Source organism: Pituophis catenifer, unplaced genomic scaffold, assembly GCF_029215685.1.
Source record: "Pituophis catenifer annectens isolate HBS135680 unplaced genomic scaffold, rPitCat1.0.hap2 SCAF_3, whole genome shotgun sequence".
Taxonomy (NCBI): domain Eukaryota; kingdom Metazoa; phylum Chordata; class Lepidosauria; order Squamata; family Colubridae; genus Pituophis; species Pituophis catenifer.
The window spans coordinates 146,076,044-146,094,563 of NW_027256883.1; the positions used below are offsets into that span (position 1 = coordinate 146,076,044).

Sequence of the window (18,520 nt, forward strand, 5' to 3'; positions counted from 1 at the left end):
AGAGTCGGGAATGACTAGCACATATGTACGAGGGGAACCTTTACCTTAGTAATTACTAATAAATTATGTAACAGATCAGTAAGTAGCTATTAGCTGCTGCTTTATCAACTCAAGTTCACACTTTCAGTTGAAACATAAAAGGCAGGCCTTATTCACAAGACATATGGAATCACAATCTAGTCAATCACATTTAAATTTAGTGCATTATGTGAACTCACTGTTATCACTTTCTGGTTCAATGTGTTATTCAGAGAAAATTGGGTCTATGGTGTAAACTAAGTTAACTTTATATAAATATGTTGTGTGTTAGTACTGTAGTGGGAAACTTTTTCAGTATTTGAACATATCATTTCTCCCCTCTTCCTGACAATGAGAACAACAACAGTATAACAACAAAAAAGTATCACAAAGCTGACTTTGCCAAATAAGAGCTCCCAATAGCTAAAACATTCAGGAAATGAGTTTTAATAGGAAATTACAACAATGGGAAAATTCACCTGATGAATTTCACATCAGAATGTATCTACTAAGGGGAAAGGAGGCTTGCTAAAATAAATGTGCTAAAAGACTCTTGAATGGGAAAACAAAAATATTTTTTTCTTACTTAGAACCCAGTTCTGTCAGCAGGGGTCACTAATTCTCTGATAATATGGCTTCCTGTAATGTGCTAAACTTTTATCTGGTGTTGACAAAAAAAAAAGTGAAACTGTGTGCTAACCAGAGTTGTATGTTGTATTTCTTACTGAGGTTAGAAAGTTTCTCCTTAGAGCATGGGGTTTGTGGTAACTTTCGGAGGGAAACAGCAGAAAAAGCTTGGACGTACAATATTTTACTGCTAAGCCTACAAAAATCTCTCCTATTCCTCAGTGAGTTCCCACTGGCAACAATATTCCTTCATTTGTAGAACTTTGGGCTGGTTAGCTCAACTCAGTTTTTAAAATTGATTTCCTCTCCTCAGTCACTGCTGTTTTAACTACTCAGGTGAAATGAGAGCAAAAAGCAGAATGGGTTATCCTAATTCTGACAGTAGTAGGACTGGCAAGGACCAAATGTTTATGTTTGTTTGTTTATGTTTTATTGAATTTGTATACCGCCCTACTCCCGGATGACTCAGGGCGGTGAACAGGCACAAGATAAAATACAGAAATACAAAAGTTAGAAACAATTTAAAACCAAATTAAATAATTTAGCCCATGACAATTAAAATCCCAATAATTTAAAACAAATTAAAATTTCAGTTTAAAAAATTTAAAAGAAAGGGGAGAAAAATTAGGCCAGGCCGGCTTGCTGGAATAAGAGGGTCTTAAAAGCACGGCAGAAAGTGCGCAATCCGGGATCCTCTGTATCTCCGGGGGGAGCTTGTTCCAGATAGTGGGTGCCTCCACAGAGAAGGCCCTCCCCCTGGGGGCTGCCAGTTGACACTGCTTGGCTGACGGCACCCGGAGGAGGAGCCCCTCTCTATGAGAGCGTACCGGCCGGTGGGAGGCTGTTTGTGGTAGTAGGCGGTCCCGTAAATAACTAGGTCCTAAGCCATGGAGCGCTCTAAAGGTGGTAACCAAAACCAAATAAAGAGTAGGGTTTCTTACCTTGAACTTTTGCAATTTGATATGAATTATACTAAGCATATTATTTCTATCAAATGACTAAGGATTGGTCCCCATGTCTTGCTTATCCCAGTTTGAGGATGGCTGCTCAAAGACAGGACCAAATATTGTCCTCAACCTGTCCCCATCCCACATAAAGGCAACCTCCATCCTTTCTTCCTTGTCCCATTTCAAAAATAATGTTTTACAACTTCTGCCCGCTCTAGACATGTTGTATGTTTGAGCTTCCTTTCTTTCTAAGCAAATATCTCTCTTCCAGTTGGCCATTGCACACCATGGTAAGAAGACCCCATCTGTCTGGTCATTGGTTGCTATCTTCCATGGCCTTCTTATGGAAGGCTTCCTGCTCCTTCTGAAAGGATACTCCCACTGTGGACCAGTCAAGCTCTGGACATTGGCCCTCCACTTGTTTTTAAGGGGTTTGGTAGAGGACTGGTGAAAAAGTAGACTTTTTTTTAAACAAATTAATCTGTGAAAGCATGGTCCCCCCTTTCATTTTTTTAACCAGATGAAATTGATGAGGGTTCTGCCAATTTCCTCTGCCTAAGCACTATAGCAAAAAGCAGGGTAGAAGTTTCCTTGCCACCATGCTTACCTGTCCAGTGGCAGATAGGGGGAACGGGAAAGCATTGAGGGGGAGATCAACAGGAAGAGTCTTATGCAAAAGAACTACCAATGGAAAGTTCATGTCCCCAAAGGCTGCCTGTGTAAAAGGAAGTGATTGATAGAGCCGTGGTGGCACAGTGCCGGCTGCCTGCAGTTTGGCAGTACAATTCTCAGCGGCTCAAAGTTGACTCAGTCTTCCATAGTTCCGAGGTTGGTCAAATGAGGACCCAGATTGTTGGGGGGCAATATGCTGACTCTGTAAACTGTTTAGAGAAGGCTGTAAAGCACTATGCTTTACAGCACTATGAAGCAGTATATAAGCTGTTGCTTTCCCCAGCAAGGTTATAAGGAATAAGGAAGATGTGGAATCTGCTGTCTAGAATGAAGACCTGGCCAGCATGGATGCCAATGCTGAAAAGTGGGTTGACGGTATTGTCTTCAATGGGCTTCATTTCCAGCTATTTCAGTATGGGAAAAAGGCTGCCACAGTATCTGCATATACAGGTAGTCCTCACTTATTGAATGATTGCTTAGTGACCATTCAAAGCAACAATGTGTCCCCCAAAAGGTACTTGTGATCCAGTTACAGAGTTCTGATGGTAGCACAGCCTCCTGCACAATCACCTGCATTTGGCAACCTTTATGGTGGTTGCAGCATTCCACTGTGTCATGTGATGGCAATTTATAACATTGTTGCTGGAAATCGGCTTTTTCAGATGATTTCTCGCAAAAAAACCAAAACAAAACGCCCATAGGAATGCATTCACTTATTTAACGGCCATGGTGCTCGCTTAATAACTGTGACATTTGCTTAATGACCAACATTTGCTTAATGACATTTGCTTAATATTCACTTAACAACTGCCTCAAAAAAGGTTGCAAAATTAGGTCAGTTAGGTGGGTGCCTCAACTTATGACCGTCATGACTTACAATGGAAATTCCAACTCCATTATGATCATAAGTTGAGGACTACCTGTAAAAGCTGAAAGACAAAAAATGTTACTGAGAGATCTGCTACTACCTGAGGAGCAGCACTGGCCAATCCTGTTGATTGCAAATATTTTAATGAATATTTCCAGCACACATGGCTGGAAAATGATAGGGTCAATCTTCCATACATGCATTTTCCACAAACATCTCAAATTCATAAAGACTACAGTGCTACGGTTATATATAACCTGATGAATATAATACAGGAAACAAGAGCAAAAAGATATAATCTAGTATTCCAGTTCCTGAGTGACAGCTTCCTTTTGCTGTATATATTTTCTAGTCTGTCTTTTTGCTGAAAATACTCAGAAACCTGTAATTAGTTGATTTATGAGGGCTTCAATTCTTTACCCATTCTCTGTGGATTTTTTTTTTTTTTGACTTGAAAAAGATGTTCAAGAAAAAGCAGTGAAACTCACCTTTCTCTGGAGTAATATATACTGCAGATTCACTCCATCTGCTCCACAGGCTTCTGGGGTGAGTTAGTTTGCATCTAATTTGAAACTCATACTTTGTATATGCATCTAAGTTGTACTCGGTGTTAAGTTCATTTCTTAAATTAGCATCCCAGTCTCTTACCTAAAACAGAGAAACAGTAAAATCCAATTTGGCACTCTTCTGATCTCAGCCTAAATCTTTGGTTCCTACATAGCGTGGTGTGAACCCCAAAGGCGTCCATCTATAGTGGAAAGTGATTTCTGTTTTCAAATATGATTTACTCTTGTAGCAGCTTTTCCTAACAGCCAACTTCTTTTTTAAATCAGTGATAATTGAATAAATCAAACAGAAATGGAGCATTCTTAGGCAGTGGTGGGTTTCAAAGTTTTTTACTACTGGTTCTGTGAGTGTGGCTCGGTGGGCATTGCATGGCTTGGTGGGCATGGCATGGTGGGCGTGGCAGGGGAAGGTTACTGCAAAATCCCCATTTCCTCCCGATCAGCTGGGACTCGGGAGGCAGAGAATAGATGTGGGCGGGGCCAGTCAGAATTTTTACTACCGGTTCTCCGAACTATTTAAAATTTCCGCTACCGGTTCTCCAGAACTGGTCAGAACCTGCTGAAACCCACCTCTGTTCTCAGGGCTAGCATCCTCAAAACAGGGATATTAAAAACAGCAATATAGGTGATAATGTTAGATTCTAGATGTAAATGGCTTAGATGGCAATTCAAATTATTTTAGCTGCATTTGGAAATATTCCTGTTTATTATATTTAATGGGACCTACTTTTGCCTCAAAGCCATGTTTGGATAGTAACACTCAATAGAAACTCAGAAGTTTCTGAAGTTCAATCCCAAACTATATGTACACCACTGGATCTCTCAACATTTCTGTTAAGATAATGTACCTGAATTTAATGGGAGCAATGATGCTTACTCACTCTGTTTTGGGATTATCTGAGAAAGAACATCAATTTAAACTAAAGTAGTGCTAAAGGAAAGGCTCAAAACAATCTTTCCATTACATTTACAGCTATGTATATATTTAACTTTCTAAAAATAAAATGTGAAGATAATAAATATCTCCTTCCTACGATGTGGCTAGCAACATTTTGCTCGTGCTGGAGGGAGGAAAACATACTTATCTATAACAAACTGAAGTTGCATCAAAAGCGATAACATCATGCAAACTCTTTTTTTCTACATTTGTTCCCAAGATCTGAGTATGTTAGCTGTGTGTTTAGTGTCAGGATATGAAACTTGTTTAGTCAGTTTCCCCCTTGCTTCCGCCTATGGACCCCCACGTGTTCCTATGTCTCCTAGTTTGTTGCTCTGGAGATGATACACTTTCTGGAGAAAGAAGAGTCATCACAGGCTGGGTAAAGAAAGATCTACTGCATCTCAGCACCATCAGTTTTCTATATCAGCCGGTTCATTCATAGAATAAGCCATGCATGCAACTCAACCAATCTAAGAGTTGCATACTGCATGTATTGAAAATGTAAGAATATATAGGCGTGGCATTCTTTCAATTGTATTAACAAATGTATTCCTCTTACATATTTATTAAAAAAAATGAGAGACACTGCCTGGATTTATCTTTCTTATAATATAAAATCTTTTCAAACCATATAACAGGAACTTTATCAAAGAACAATCACTTGTAATTCACTAAATGGGTCATAGGGCAAATATTCTTATCAACTTTGCCCTCCTGATAATCTTTCAAGCATGATGGATTACAGTTTCTATAACCTCCATTCATCGTGGCCCAGGATATGATTATTGATGGATTGCATTTATATCCTGCCACAATAACAAAATGTTAATAGCAGTTAAAAGGGTTATAGATTATGAAGTCCTACAACAGCGGTGGATACTAAGATGAGGAAAGCTGTTTTAGACAAACTGAATATGGATGGGTCTAATGCAGTGGTGGGTTGCCACCGGTTCGCACCGGTTCTATAGAATTGGTAGTAAAACCGGCGGGAGGCTCCGCCTACTGACCCCGATGTCATCAAAACCCTTCTGTGTAGCCCCGCTGCAAACCGGTAGTAAAAGTAAGTAGAACCCATCCCTGGTCTAATGTGAACCTGAATTGTTTAATGGTTTTGTAAGTCAAAAAAAAAAGTAAACCTATCTTTGTAGCATCAAAGACTGAAAACCTATAAATCTGAATTATATGAAAACAAGTTTAATTATGTGTTGTTTTGTCTATTGCTCTTTCTGGAATATAGGGAATATATATTCCCATATCTTTTCCTATACATTTGTATAGTGCTTCTAAATATTTAAGGTGTTTCATACAACTACTCACTCATCCACATGCATACGTACATATTTAGTTTCATATATATGTATAAGCATTTCACACACACACACACACACACACATATTAACCATTATACAAAATGAACCATACTAAGCATTGCTACTATTAACTGCCAGGATCCATTGTTTTGCAACTTCCATAAATCTGAAGACTTCTGTAATTCCTGTGAAAAGAATATTTGGGCAAAAGCTCCTACCGCATATATAATGAAGTTAAAATCCATTTTTGGGAAATACAGAAATGTGTAATATGAACCATGTGTGTAGAGGAAATGTTTCACCACAAAACCAAAATACTGAGCCTACAAAGTTATTGTCATCCAACTGAATTATGAAATGGAATGATCAATAATAAACTTCACTGCTAATTAGAAGAAGGAAGGAAGGAAAGCAATGTCTCACATGCCAAATTTCACTTATTGTCTCCTTATATCGCTCCTCACAATGCGTCTCATTGATTGCTGTTTGCCTTTTCCAATGTATTATCGTCTTGAATCCTGAAGACTCCAGTGTTTTATTTTGAACAACAACAGGTACAGCTGGTATTACTAAAGGAAACATAAGAATGGCACATCGAATTTACAACAATAACATTATTAGCATTTTTCCCAACATGCATATTTTAGAAGATTGTTCTTATACTTCAAAAGAAGTACAATAACAGTAGATATAGTTTCTACACCAATTCATTTTTTAGATATTTTGCTGTACAGTTATTTTCCATAAACACATTGTTTTGTTAATGTTTATGTATCAGTCCCATTGTGCTTTCCAAATGGAGATTATTTTATAAAAATGCTGTCACTATCCAGAATTCTTATTCTTACTTTGAGAGTTCACTTAACAGCTATTGATGATCCAAGTAAACCTAATTCAAGAATGTTTGCTAAGTACAATGGGACATTAAAATAAAATAAAATAGGACACTTGAATTTAATTAGCTGCCCTGTCCAAGTATCCAAGCCAAAGACTATGAGTTTTTCCATAATTGCACTTAACCATTTTATGTGACAGAGTCTTTTTCTGCCTTGTAACTACAATGTTGCCTTCAGCTTATCCCCAAATCCATGAATGAGAGCACTGATGATATTACCTAGTTAGGGTAACGGAACATCTGCACGAAAACAAGCAAGCTCGGAGAGCACTAAGGACCCCTCATTTCAACCCTGAGCTACAAATATTTATTTATTTAGTTAATTAGTTTGTCAAACATGTACAAGATAACAGATAAAAGTATAAAATAATCTGAATACATGAAAAGAGTAAGTAAAAAGGAATATTAGGACAGGTATGGTAGGCATGGTGGTGCACTTATGTACGCCCCTTACAGACCTCTTAGGAATGGGGTGAGGTCAACAGTAGACAGTCTAAGGTTAAAGTTATGGGAGTTTGGGGATCTAACAACAGAGTCAGGTAGTGCATTCCAGGCATTGACCACTCTGTTACTGAAGTTGTATTTTCTGCAATTGAGTTTGGAATGGTTTACCTTGAGTTTGTATCTATTGTGTGCTCGTGTATTAGTGTGGTTGAAGCTGAAGTAGTCACTGACAGGTAGGACATTGTAGCAGATAATTTTGTGTACTATGCTTAGGTCAGACCATAGGCGGAGTAGTTCTAGGTTGTCCAAGCCTAAAATTTCAAGCTTGGTAGCATAAGGTATTCTGTTGTGAGCAGAAGAGTAGAGTACTCTTCTTGTGAAATATCTCTGGACTCTCTCAATTGTATTAATATCCTATATACAGTGCAGATTCCAGGCAGATGAGCTGTATTTGAGAATTGGTCTAGCAAAGGTTTTGTATGCCCTAGTTTGCAGTACAATATTACCGGAGAAGTTTCACAAGATTAGGTTGACAACTCTTAATGCCTTTTTGGCAATGCTGTTACAGTGAGCTCTGGCGCTTAGATTGTTTGAGATGAGTACTCCAAGGTCCTTGACAGAGGTCATCTATGAGGTCATATCCTCCCAGCTTGTATTTGGTGTTCTGATTTTTTTTTTGCCAATGTGTAAGACAGAGCATTTGTTGGTTGAGATTTGGAGTTGCCAATATTCTCTCTTATTCTCTCTTATTGGTACAGACATTCTTCTTAACTGTACCATTGTTAGATCAGAATCGTTCCTCTTATTCTATCCATCTAAAGTGTACAAAAATAGATTTCTCAATTACTGTGGAGGGAAGTTGAATGAGTGGCAGTAACCCAATGCTGACATAGGACAGAGATTGACAATGGAAATTTAATGCCCATATAATTTTCTGCTGGTACAAAAATCAGTGGATAGAGCTTCAATTCAACTATCAAAAAGATCCTATGATATGGCAGAAATTAATCCTCAATGCTTTCATATAGCTTGTTAAGAAAAATATCAAAAATATTATAGCTCAGATAACACCCTCCAATCTAAGGTGTTTCACCACTAGAGAATTATAGCATTTTCACACCATTGCACAGACATTGATGAAGTAATACAAAGCTTTATTCTGGTTATTTTAGCAAAAAGGTGGCTTGTAGGAAACATTGAAAAACACTACTAGGGAAATGACCTAACTTTCTTCAGCCTCACATACTTAGAAACAGAAGAAGATAGAATTGCTTTTCATTAAAATTGTTCAAGTCACTCAAGCTCACATCATACACGGCAGTACAACTTATCTCACTTATTGGTGAGAACACTAAGAATACTCTTACTCTTGAATTTGAGATGCAAGTGCTCCACTTGCATTCCACTCCAACAACCTATAGAACATACATACACATATGGAAGGGTGAGTAATGTCTAACTGTGATCTGTTCCTGCTTCATTTCTTTGCCGTATGGAAATGCCTAAGTTTGCTTTGACTGAATTTTCCAACTTTCAACAGAAAAAAAATAGCGCCCAGTAGAGGCACTCATTCAGAAAAGTAGGCATTTTCTTTCAGTCTTTGCCATTTTGTCTTGTGAGCGCTCGTGTCATATAGCAGGATTGCAGTGTCATTGCACAGAGCAGGACAGACAATTAATCCCACATCAAAAGTTTTTGCTGCAACTATAAAAATAGAAGAAATATGAATACTCACTTCTTGCAGCCTGGCATTTATCACTGTTTTGGGGACCATATGTTTGGGTAGGGAGAGAACATTGCTCTCTGGAACTTGTAACATAGATTAGAGACCAAGGAAGTCCTTTATTATGACCTTGTCATGGGTTTTGCCAGGCATTCAAAAGTGTAAGTAGGAGCTGGGCATCTTTTTCCAAGGTGGAGCTCAAATTGGATTGATGTTAACTCCCAGAATTCTGGGTGGAGACTTCATATTGGCTGGGAAATTCTGAAAATAGAAGTCCATACATTCTAGATTTCTCAAGGTAGAGAAACACTAGTATAGAGGAGAATTGTTCTACAACAACAACACTTATATGTTTTATATTTTAAGTTTCCAATGTCTTTTGGGCTTTTCCAGTTTGACTCAAATTTGAATATTTAAATATCCTCATGTGACATCTGGCTTTTTAATTCTACATTATAAACTAAATAAACTAAAAAAAGTCAGAATGAGATTGTCTCCTGATATGAGCAATGTCTGGCTCTCAAAATCAACATAATTTATTAAACTTGTATGCCACAAAAACAACTCTGAGCAGTTCACAATTGAACAAAGAAATAATAAAATCAATAAAACTTAAATGGTAAATATATAAAAAAATTGGATTCATCTGCTTATGATACATATTGTTTAACTTTCTTCAGATTAGGAATCAGGGTGTCCAAGAATATACTTTCCAAGTCTTAAACTGTCACTTCTAAAATTCCTTCAAAAGATTTTACTATAAAAATACTAGTGACAAATTTCATGGAAACTGCAACCTGTGTGTGTGTGGGAGGGGGAAATAGGTTTTCTTTCAAAAAAAAAACCCTGAATCATATATTACCTATGGTGTTGAGATCAACATGAAGTTCTTCTGAACGAATTCCACCCAAGTAATTTTCAGCATGGACCGAGATGGAAAAAGTTTGGTTTTTCTGTAGTTGATTCAATGGAATGATAACTGAACTATTGTTTGAGACAAATTCTTTGTTCTCTTCTGTGAATAAACTGCAAAGATCAAAGAAGAGTTTAAATAAAAACGTAGCTAGTTAAATATTTGAATATGTAATTAAAACAAGATCTGTAAATATTGTTCTAGTAAAGTCATTGTTATTAGGGGTCAGCATGTTTTCCCTCACATGTTGTTAAGGATAATCTAACCATCGGTAATTTTGTTTAAATTCTACTGCTTTCAAAGGAAACCTAGCTTTGTAATACAATACAGTCCTATAAAATTTCAGTGCAGCAAAACCTATCATTTCCAAGGCAGTGTTATTCATCAAAAAGAGAGAACAATCTGTAATTTAAAAAAGCAGAAAAATACTTAATTCTTATCCTGCCAGATACCGTGTTTCCTCGAAAATAAGACATGTCCTGAAAATAAGGCCAATCGGGCTTTTCAGGACATGTGATAATATAAGCCACCCTCGCAAAATAAGCCCCCCACCAACTACGTGCCCCACTCCCCCAGAGTTCAGCCAAACTCCTTGAACTCGTGAGAAAGTTTTTTCTACAACGTGTCTCCCTGGACAGAAAGGCGAGGAACGTGATGGTGCTAGAAAGGTAAGACGCGCATCTTGCGGCCCAACACGTCCCACCCCAATGGCAACAGCAGCCTGGCTGCTTCCCTTCCCCACCATCTCTTTATTGAGAGGGGTGGCAGGTGGGATGGGGGAGAAATGAGACCCTTCTCGCCCACCCCACCTGCCACCCCCAAATTGCACCCTAAAGGGGGTGGGTGGGGGCGGGTGGCTAAGTGAGGGGCAGGAGCCCTGTCATGCCTGGCGGGGGGGGGGGAAGAAGAGATGGCAAGGGGAGACACATCTCACTTTTCCCATGTCCCACCTGCCAGAAACAAGTCTTTGTGAGACTTGTCGCACCGCCGCCGCCTTGTAGAGCAGGACTCTGCAAGGCTTGTGCCATTGCATGCAGGAACTGCAGCACAGCCGCAAGGTTCAACATACTGGCACAGCCGCTAGCGGCAGGATGCCAGCTGTGCCGGTATGATGTAGCTCGTGGCAGTGCTGCAGTTCGTGCATGCAACGGCACAAGCCTTGCAGGGTCCTGCTCCACAAGGAAGCAGAGGTGGCGGGAGACATCAGGGCAGTGGCCAATGCGAAGAATGAGGAGAGGAGGCAATGGCAGCAATGGGACATCCAGTCCCACACTTATTGCCTCCTGCACCCCAAAAATAATAAGACCCTCCCGATAATAAGGCCAAGCCCTTATTTGGGGGGGGGTGTCAAAAGAAAATAAGACCCTGTCTTATTTTCGGGGAAACACGGTAGTTTTTCCATGAATTTTCTTTCTTTGGCCATTAAGGATGTTTTTCCTACTGAAGTACATAGAACTTAAAACAACTGTTCATTTTTTTGCCTAAATTTCAAACTAGAGTTATAAAGGTAGAGAGGGGCCAATAACCTATTTTAGGGATATTCCTGAGAGTTTACTAAACAAATTAAGTTTCTTTACTTTTTCTCCTCTGAGTTAAAAGCATTCTACACTGCTATTTATCACCCTTTCTACCTCCCAAACCCACAGATGACCTGCAATTTTTCTCACTTTGGCTAACCTTGAAATTAAAATAGTCAAAGAATATGATGAGTCAACCTATGTTTTCATTCTAAACTACCAACAGGAGATTGCAAAAATATAATATTCTCAATGTTCTGACTCCTACACTTTTGTGAAACAACTCCCTTATTCTCTACGCCATGAAAACAGGTATTGTTAATACCTTCATCCAAATTTAGATTACATAAAGTGTATATTTATCTGGTGGTTTGCATAATATGCACTCCGAGGAGAAAGGAAGATAGGATTCTTGCTAATTTCAACTCCTCATATCTAGGTTACTGTGCATCAAATAATAATTGCTAGGGCCATAAACTATCAAATTAGGCTGAACTGGGAGCTGCATTTTAGATGGATTTTGACAGACAAAGTGTATTTGTCTGGTTATAGTTCAGAAACAAACATGTTCCTTCAAGCCATCATGCCACCTTTCCCTTTTAAGGCCTTGTGAATAGGATGCAATGTTGTTTAGCAACCAGGGAAACTAATTGAAGAAACAGCTGCCACTAATACTAATAATAAAAAGTCATGTCAAAAGCTCTACTAAATTTCAGCCGAAGAGGTTGTAGAAAAAATGCTTTTAAAAGCCTCTGACGATCCCAGCTCAGCCGCACGATCATCAGAGGCTTTTTTTTTACTTTTAAAAGCATTTTTTTGGCCAAAGAAGTTGTATAAAAAATGCTTTTAAAAATAAAAAAAAGCCTCTGATGATCGTGCGGCTCAGCTGGGCATGGGGGGGGCAGGGATTTTTGCTACCGGTTCTCCAAACCACCCACCGCCATCGTTACTAGATCGGGAAATCCAGTCCGAAACAGGGGCATTTCACCCTGCTCCAAACATAGAAGTAGGAAGAACATACTGAGATATAGTTTTTGCTGGAATGGGAATATCTGCTATGCATGATGACCAGGGGTGGGATTCAGCCGGTTCTGACCGGTTTGGGCGTACCGGTAGTTCCAACAATCCGCTGAGAGCAAACCGGTTTGCTCTGATGATCAGACGGGCCCACCTACCCACTCCTGTGCTATAACCTACCTATGTTTCTTTTGTTTCAAGACCAGTTGATAGACGCAGAAGAGTGGATTGCCGCACCTCAGCTGTTTTACTCACTCTGGATTCAGTAGAAGGTAACTTTCGATCATAATGTGCATGTATGCAGCACATGCGCAGTGAACTGGTTGCTACAACTGGTGAATCCCGCCACTGATGATGACCCCTTTCCATCTTGACTGTGTACAGTCAACATTAAGGAGATGGCAGCACTGGAAATCTTTCTGACTGTCAATCAATGGAATAGCCACCTCCTTCTTTATTTCATTTCTTCTGTGTGTTCTTTAACCAAGTACTGATTTTCATCTCTCTCATTCTCACCATAATTCCCAAACCATAAGAAGGCAGTGGAAATCCAACCCAAGCAATATCCTTTATTTTGGCTTCTATTTGTATGGAAATCAGAGGTTGTATTCAGCAGGTTCTGACCAATTCTGGAGAACCAGTAGTGGAAATTTTGACTAGTTCGGAGAACCAGTAAATACCACCTCTGACTGGCCTCGCCCCCATTTATTCTCTGCCTCCCAAGTCCCAGCTGATTGGGAGGAAATGGGGATTTTGCAGGAACCTTCCCCTGGAGTAGGGAGGGAATGGAGATTTTACAGTATCCTTCCCCTGGAGTGGGTGGGAATGGAATGAATAAAACTTTATTACAGTCCTCGACCAGCAATAGACATATAATAAATTAAAAATAATGGGTGGGAATGGAGATTTTACAGTACTTCCCCTGCCACGCCCAACAAGCCACACCCAACAAGCCATGCCACACCGAACAAGCCACACCCACAGAACCGGTAGCAAAAAAAAATTAATCCCATGTGTATATACCCACATACATACACATATCTGACAGAAAAACATCAGTCTAGTCTGAATATATACATATACATGGAAAAAAAAAAAAAAGACTCCTGCAAATTTATAAGATGGATGGCATAAGGGACAAACCTGTTACAGACTCTAGTAGTCCTACTGTAAATACTTTGAAACCTCCTCCAAAGGAGAGCAACGGAAACAGACTGTGAAGTGGGTATCTGGGGACTCTAACAATGCTTCGAGCTCTAAGCACATAGTGCTTATAAAGCAGTATCCTGAATAACAGGAAGTGAGCTTCCTATAATCTTCTCAGCTGTCCTTACCACTCTCTGTATGGACCTTCTATCTGAGGCATTGCTACTACCAAACCAAACAGGGACGCAGTTTGTTTAAATGCTCTCAGTTGTGCCTCTGTAAAAAGTGTCCATGACAGAAGGAGAAAGATGTGCTCTTCTCATCCGTTGCAGGAAATGCAAATGCTGGTTTGCATGCTTCACTAAAGATAACGTATGAAGAGACTAAGTCAGATTGTGAGTTATCTGCACCCCCAGTTATTTAAAACTGTTGACCACATCTACAGCTGAAGCCTTGATACAAAGTGGAGTATGATTATGCTGGCTCTTTCTAAAATGACCTCTTTTGTTTTACTAACATTCAAAACCAAGTTATTTTTATTGCACTGGACCACCAAAGCCTTCACCTCCTCCCTATAAGAATCTTCATTGTTGTCCCAGATGAGACCTACCACTGCTGTGTCATCCCCATACTTCACAATATGATTCATAGCAGACTTGGCACAGCAATCATGAATCATCAAGGTGAACAGTAATGGACTCAAGACACAGCCCTGTGGGAAATCCGTACTCAGGGAGATGGAATTGGAAACTTTTCTTCCAACTTCATCAAACGGGGGCATATCAATAAGGAAATCAAGTATCCAGTGTCATAAAGAAGTACTAAAACCTAATAGGCCTAGTTTGTTCACCGAATGCTGAGGAATGACTGTGTTGAATGCTGAACTAAATTTGTCAACTTTCATGTGGTAGGAATAAACTTCAAAAATATGAAATATGAAAATATGAATTCAAAAACATTGATTCTCAAAACTGAATTAATGTAAGGTACTGTATGTAATTATCCCTTTAGACAATTTATTTCTCCAGATGTCAACTTTTATGGGTCAGGAATAAACTTCAAAAAATACAAAATCTGAAAATATTATTATTATTTCCATATAAAGGTCCAATAAATATATATTTGTTGTTGTTGGAAAAGGTGCAAACTAAGAACCTATTGCAATTTTAACACCTGTTAAAAATTCTTTTGAGATGTATTCTTATCACATGGAATTCAACATCTGGCCAAATAAAATGGATTACATTGCTGGTATAGAAGTCTTATTATTCAGCATTAGAAAGATAAACATATGGTTCTAGCTATCAAATATAGAATTAGTGTTACCAGCAATGTATGAATCAATAGTTTATTTATATAGATTAGGTAAGATGATTATAACGAATGATAACTTCCATTGATTGAAACGTTTATTTTATTTTTATGCATGTATGTACATCTGTGAATATACTCTTTCTCTGTTTTTTTCTTCTTATTTTAGTTTTTTCCTTTTTCTTTATAGCAACAGCTTTTGCATTTAGGCTTATATACCTCCCCATAATGCTTTACAGAACCCTCTGGGTGGTTTTTTTTACAATGTCACATTATTCGCATATTGCTCCCGACAATCTGGGTTCTCATTTCACTGACCTCGGAAGGATGAAAAGCTGAGTCAACCTAGAGCTTCATTAGGATTGAACTCCAGGCTGTCAGCAGAGTTTGCCCACAATACTGCACTTTAACCACTGCGCCACCATAATTTCAGTTACTCTTTTTCTGTATACAGTTAATAAAAGCAGAAAAAAGTCAGCTTGCACAATATACAAACCAATCAAGTTATTTTGGCATCTCAGAGAGACAACCTCACAGTGTTGCTGTCTTATTTTAGGCATCCAAAACCAGGTGTCTGCATGGCTGTCTTACTCTGCCCAATTAATCAGTGGAACAACTTGCTTTCAGAAGCTGTGGATGCTCCAACACCGAAGTTTTTAAAGAAGAGATTGGACAACTATTTGTCCGAAATGGTATAGGGCTGTGATGGCGAACCTATGGCACATGTGCCAGAGATGGCACGCAGAACCCTCTCTATGGGCATGCGAGCTGTCATGCGTGCTGGCCAGCTAGTCGTCATGGGCACTGGAGCACCAGAAAGTAGCCTGAAAAACGCCCCCAAAATAGGCTGTTTTCCGGGCATTTTGGGGCGCATTTTTGGACCATTTTCAGGCTGTTTTCCAAGCTGTTCTCAGGCCATTTTTGGGTCGTTTTTTAGACCAAAAGCAGCCTGAAAATGGCCCAAAAAATGGCCAAAAAATGGCCAAAAACAGCCAAAAAACAGGCATGCACGCACCAGTCAGCTGGTCTTCAGGTTTCCAGCGCTCTAGTGTGCCCACATGCATGCACCTGCACGCACGTTCCGGTTTGGGCATTCAGTGCCGAAAAGATTCATCATCACTGGTATAGGGCTTCCTGCCTGAGCAGGAATTTCGACTAGAAGATCTCCAAAGTCCTTTCCAACTCTGTTTTTCTGTTATCTATTCAATAGTGGAATTAGACCTATAGTCAGGATAACTTGCCTGAAAGCTTCCACACCTGGAATATGTCTCATAGCCATGGCACACAACAACTACCCCAGTTAGCCTACCTAGCCAGTGGCTATATTGCAACCATTATACAATTGCAACGTGCAATTACTGCAAGTTCAAATCTCACCAGGCTCAGGGTTGACTCAGCCTTCCATCCTTTCGAGGTAGGTAAAATGAGGACCCGGTTTGTGGGCAATAAGCTGACTTTGTATAAAAAAGAACACCGCTTGGGGGGGGGGGGCGAAAGCCCTACTAAGCAGGTATATACAAAAGTATGAAGGCTATTGCTTAACGCATTGTAAGCCGCCCTGAGTTTCCGGAGAAGGGCGGCATATAAATCGAATCAATAAATAAATAAATAAATTATGGGAACTCTAGTCAAATACATATGAAGAGAACTGGAAGAAAGCTGCTGCTATAAATTGCCTTGTTCTCAGGAAATTAAAAAAAAAAACTTGGGAGGTACTGCATCTCATGAGTGGTGCCAGAGTTGCATAAAAGTGTGCATTGTATATCAAATCATTGGCAATTATTTTGTTATTACCTTAAACTAGAATTTTGTGACCTTTTTTTTTTTTTTTGCAGAAAATGTAAGTGGGTCATGTTTTTCTGTTTCACTCATCAGAAGTATGGCATTAGTATGTTTGACCTTGGTTTGTGGCTCCGAGCAGGGAAACCACAGCACAGTTACCATTCTTTCATATTTGTCAAAGTTTGGTTCAATTGGTAGCTAACCTAGTTTTAGAAGGAGACTTTACATGGCAGGCAAATACATCTCACAACCCTGCTGTGGTTGAGTACTCTTTGCATGTTTTAATAAAAACTGGACTCTGCTGCCTGCATTTGTCAGCAGAGGAGTGACAGCAGGGTGAAATCCAGCAGGTTCTGACAGGTTCTGGAGAACTGGTAGCGGAAATTTTGAGCAGTTTGGAGAAACGGCAAATACCACCTCTGGCTGGCCCCAGAGTGGGGTGGGAATGGAGATTTTGCAATATCCTTCCCCTAGGAGTGGGGAAGGAATGGGGATTTTGCAGTATCTTTCCCTTGCCGAGCCTACCAAGCCACGCTCACAGAATCGGTAGTAAAAAAAATTGGATTTCACTCCTGAGTGACAGTGTGCTTAATAATATCCCACAATTACTTTTCCTCATAAAATTCCATCCCAAAGCACTCTTCTCAAAAATTCCAGGTACAAATGTATGCTTGTATATCTGTTTACATTAGAAACCAGCTGGCCCGGGAGTGTATAGTAAAATGCCTGGTTAAACAATTCCCTTCCTTCTCACTGCTATGCCGGTCAAAAGGATGGCCTATGAAGATGTTGGAATTTATCTTTTCAGAAAAATTACTAACCATCTCCTCCTCAGTATAGTTAACATCAGGGGTAGGTTCTTACCTTTACTACCGGTTCACAATGGGGCTGTGCGCAAGTGCTCGCTACACTTGCGCACGCATGCACTCTTCTGCGTAAGCGCAGAAGTATTTTCATGACGTCAGGGTTAGTGGGCAGGGCCTCCCGCTGGTTTTACTACCGGTTCTATAGAACCAGTGCGAACCGGGGGCAACCCACCACTAGTTAACATAAATGATGACTGGAGCTTCAAAGAGAGAGAAGTAGGGAGGGAGGGAGAGGGAGAGAGTGAGAGAGCACCTTTTTATCCAAAGGACACTCAGGCAGCTGATAATTGAAAATAAAAAACATTTAAAATCTGATAAGAATGTTAGGTATATGTAAAGGTAAAGGTTCCCCTTGCACATATGTGCTAGTCGTTCCCGAAGCTAGGGGGCGGTACTTATCTCCGTTTCAAAACCAAAGAGCCAGCGCTGTCCGAAGACGTCTCCGTGGTCATGTGGCCGGCATGATTAAATGCCAAAGGTGCATGGAATGCTGCTACCTTCCCACCAAAGGTGGTCCCTATTTTTCTACTTGCATTTTTTATATGCTTCCGAACTGCTAGGTTGGCAGAAGATGGGACAAGTAACAGAAGCTCACCCTGTTACATAGTACTGGGGATTCGAACTGCTGAACTGCCGACCTTTCGATCGACAAGCTCAGCGTCTTAGCCACTGAACCACCGCACTATTAATGAACAATTAATAATTAACTATTTATTAATTATTAATTAATAAATTATTAATTTATTAATTATTGAATGAATAATTATTTATCAATTAACAATTAATAATTAACATGAACTTAATTAATTCAAAATAAAAGGACATGACCAAAGTGAAAGATCTTGAAACTTCCCTTAAAAACAGAAAGAGATCTGAGCACATTTCTGATATTATTCCATTGTTGTTTTTATGATTCATCAAGAGTGGGCAAAATCTTGGAGTTTGACAAATGTTGCAA

At 39.5% G+C, this 18,520-nt stretch overlaps 1 protein-coding gene across 1 annotated transcript in view; it reads right to left on the reverse strand.

The window, feature by feature from the left end:
* IL23R (interleukin 23 receptor) overlaps nucleotides 1-18,520 on the reverse strand; it is a 45,434-nt gene that overhangs the window by 23,065 nt on the left and 3,849 nt on the right. The window contains exons 4-6 of the mRNA XM_070939476.1: nucleotides 9,873-10,036; nucleotides 6,372-6,517; nucleotides 3,621-3,780 (exon numbers count right to left, since the gene is read on the reverse strand). Coding sequence (XP_070795577.1) covers nucleotides 3,621-3,780; nucleotides 6,372-6,517; nucleotides 9,873-10,036 — 470 coding nt within the window. The remainder of the gene's footprint in view (nucleotides 1-3,620; nucleotides 3,781-6,371; nucleotides 6,518-9,872; nucleotides 10,037-18,520) is intronic.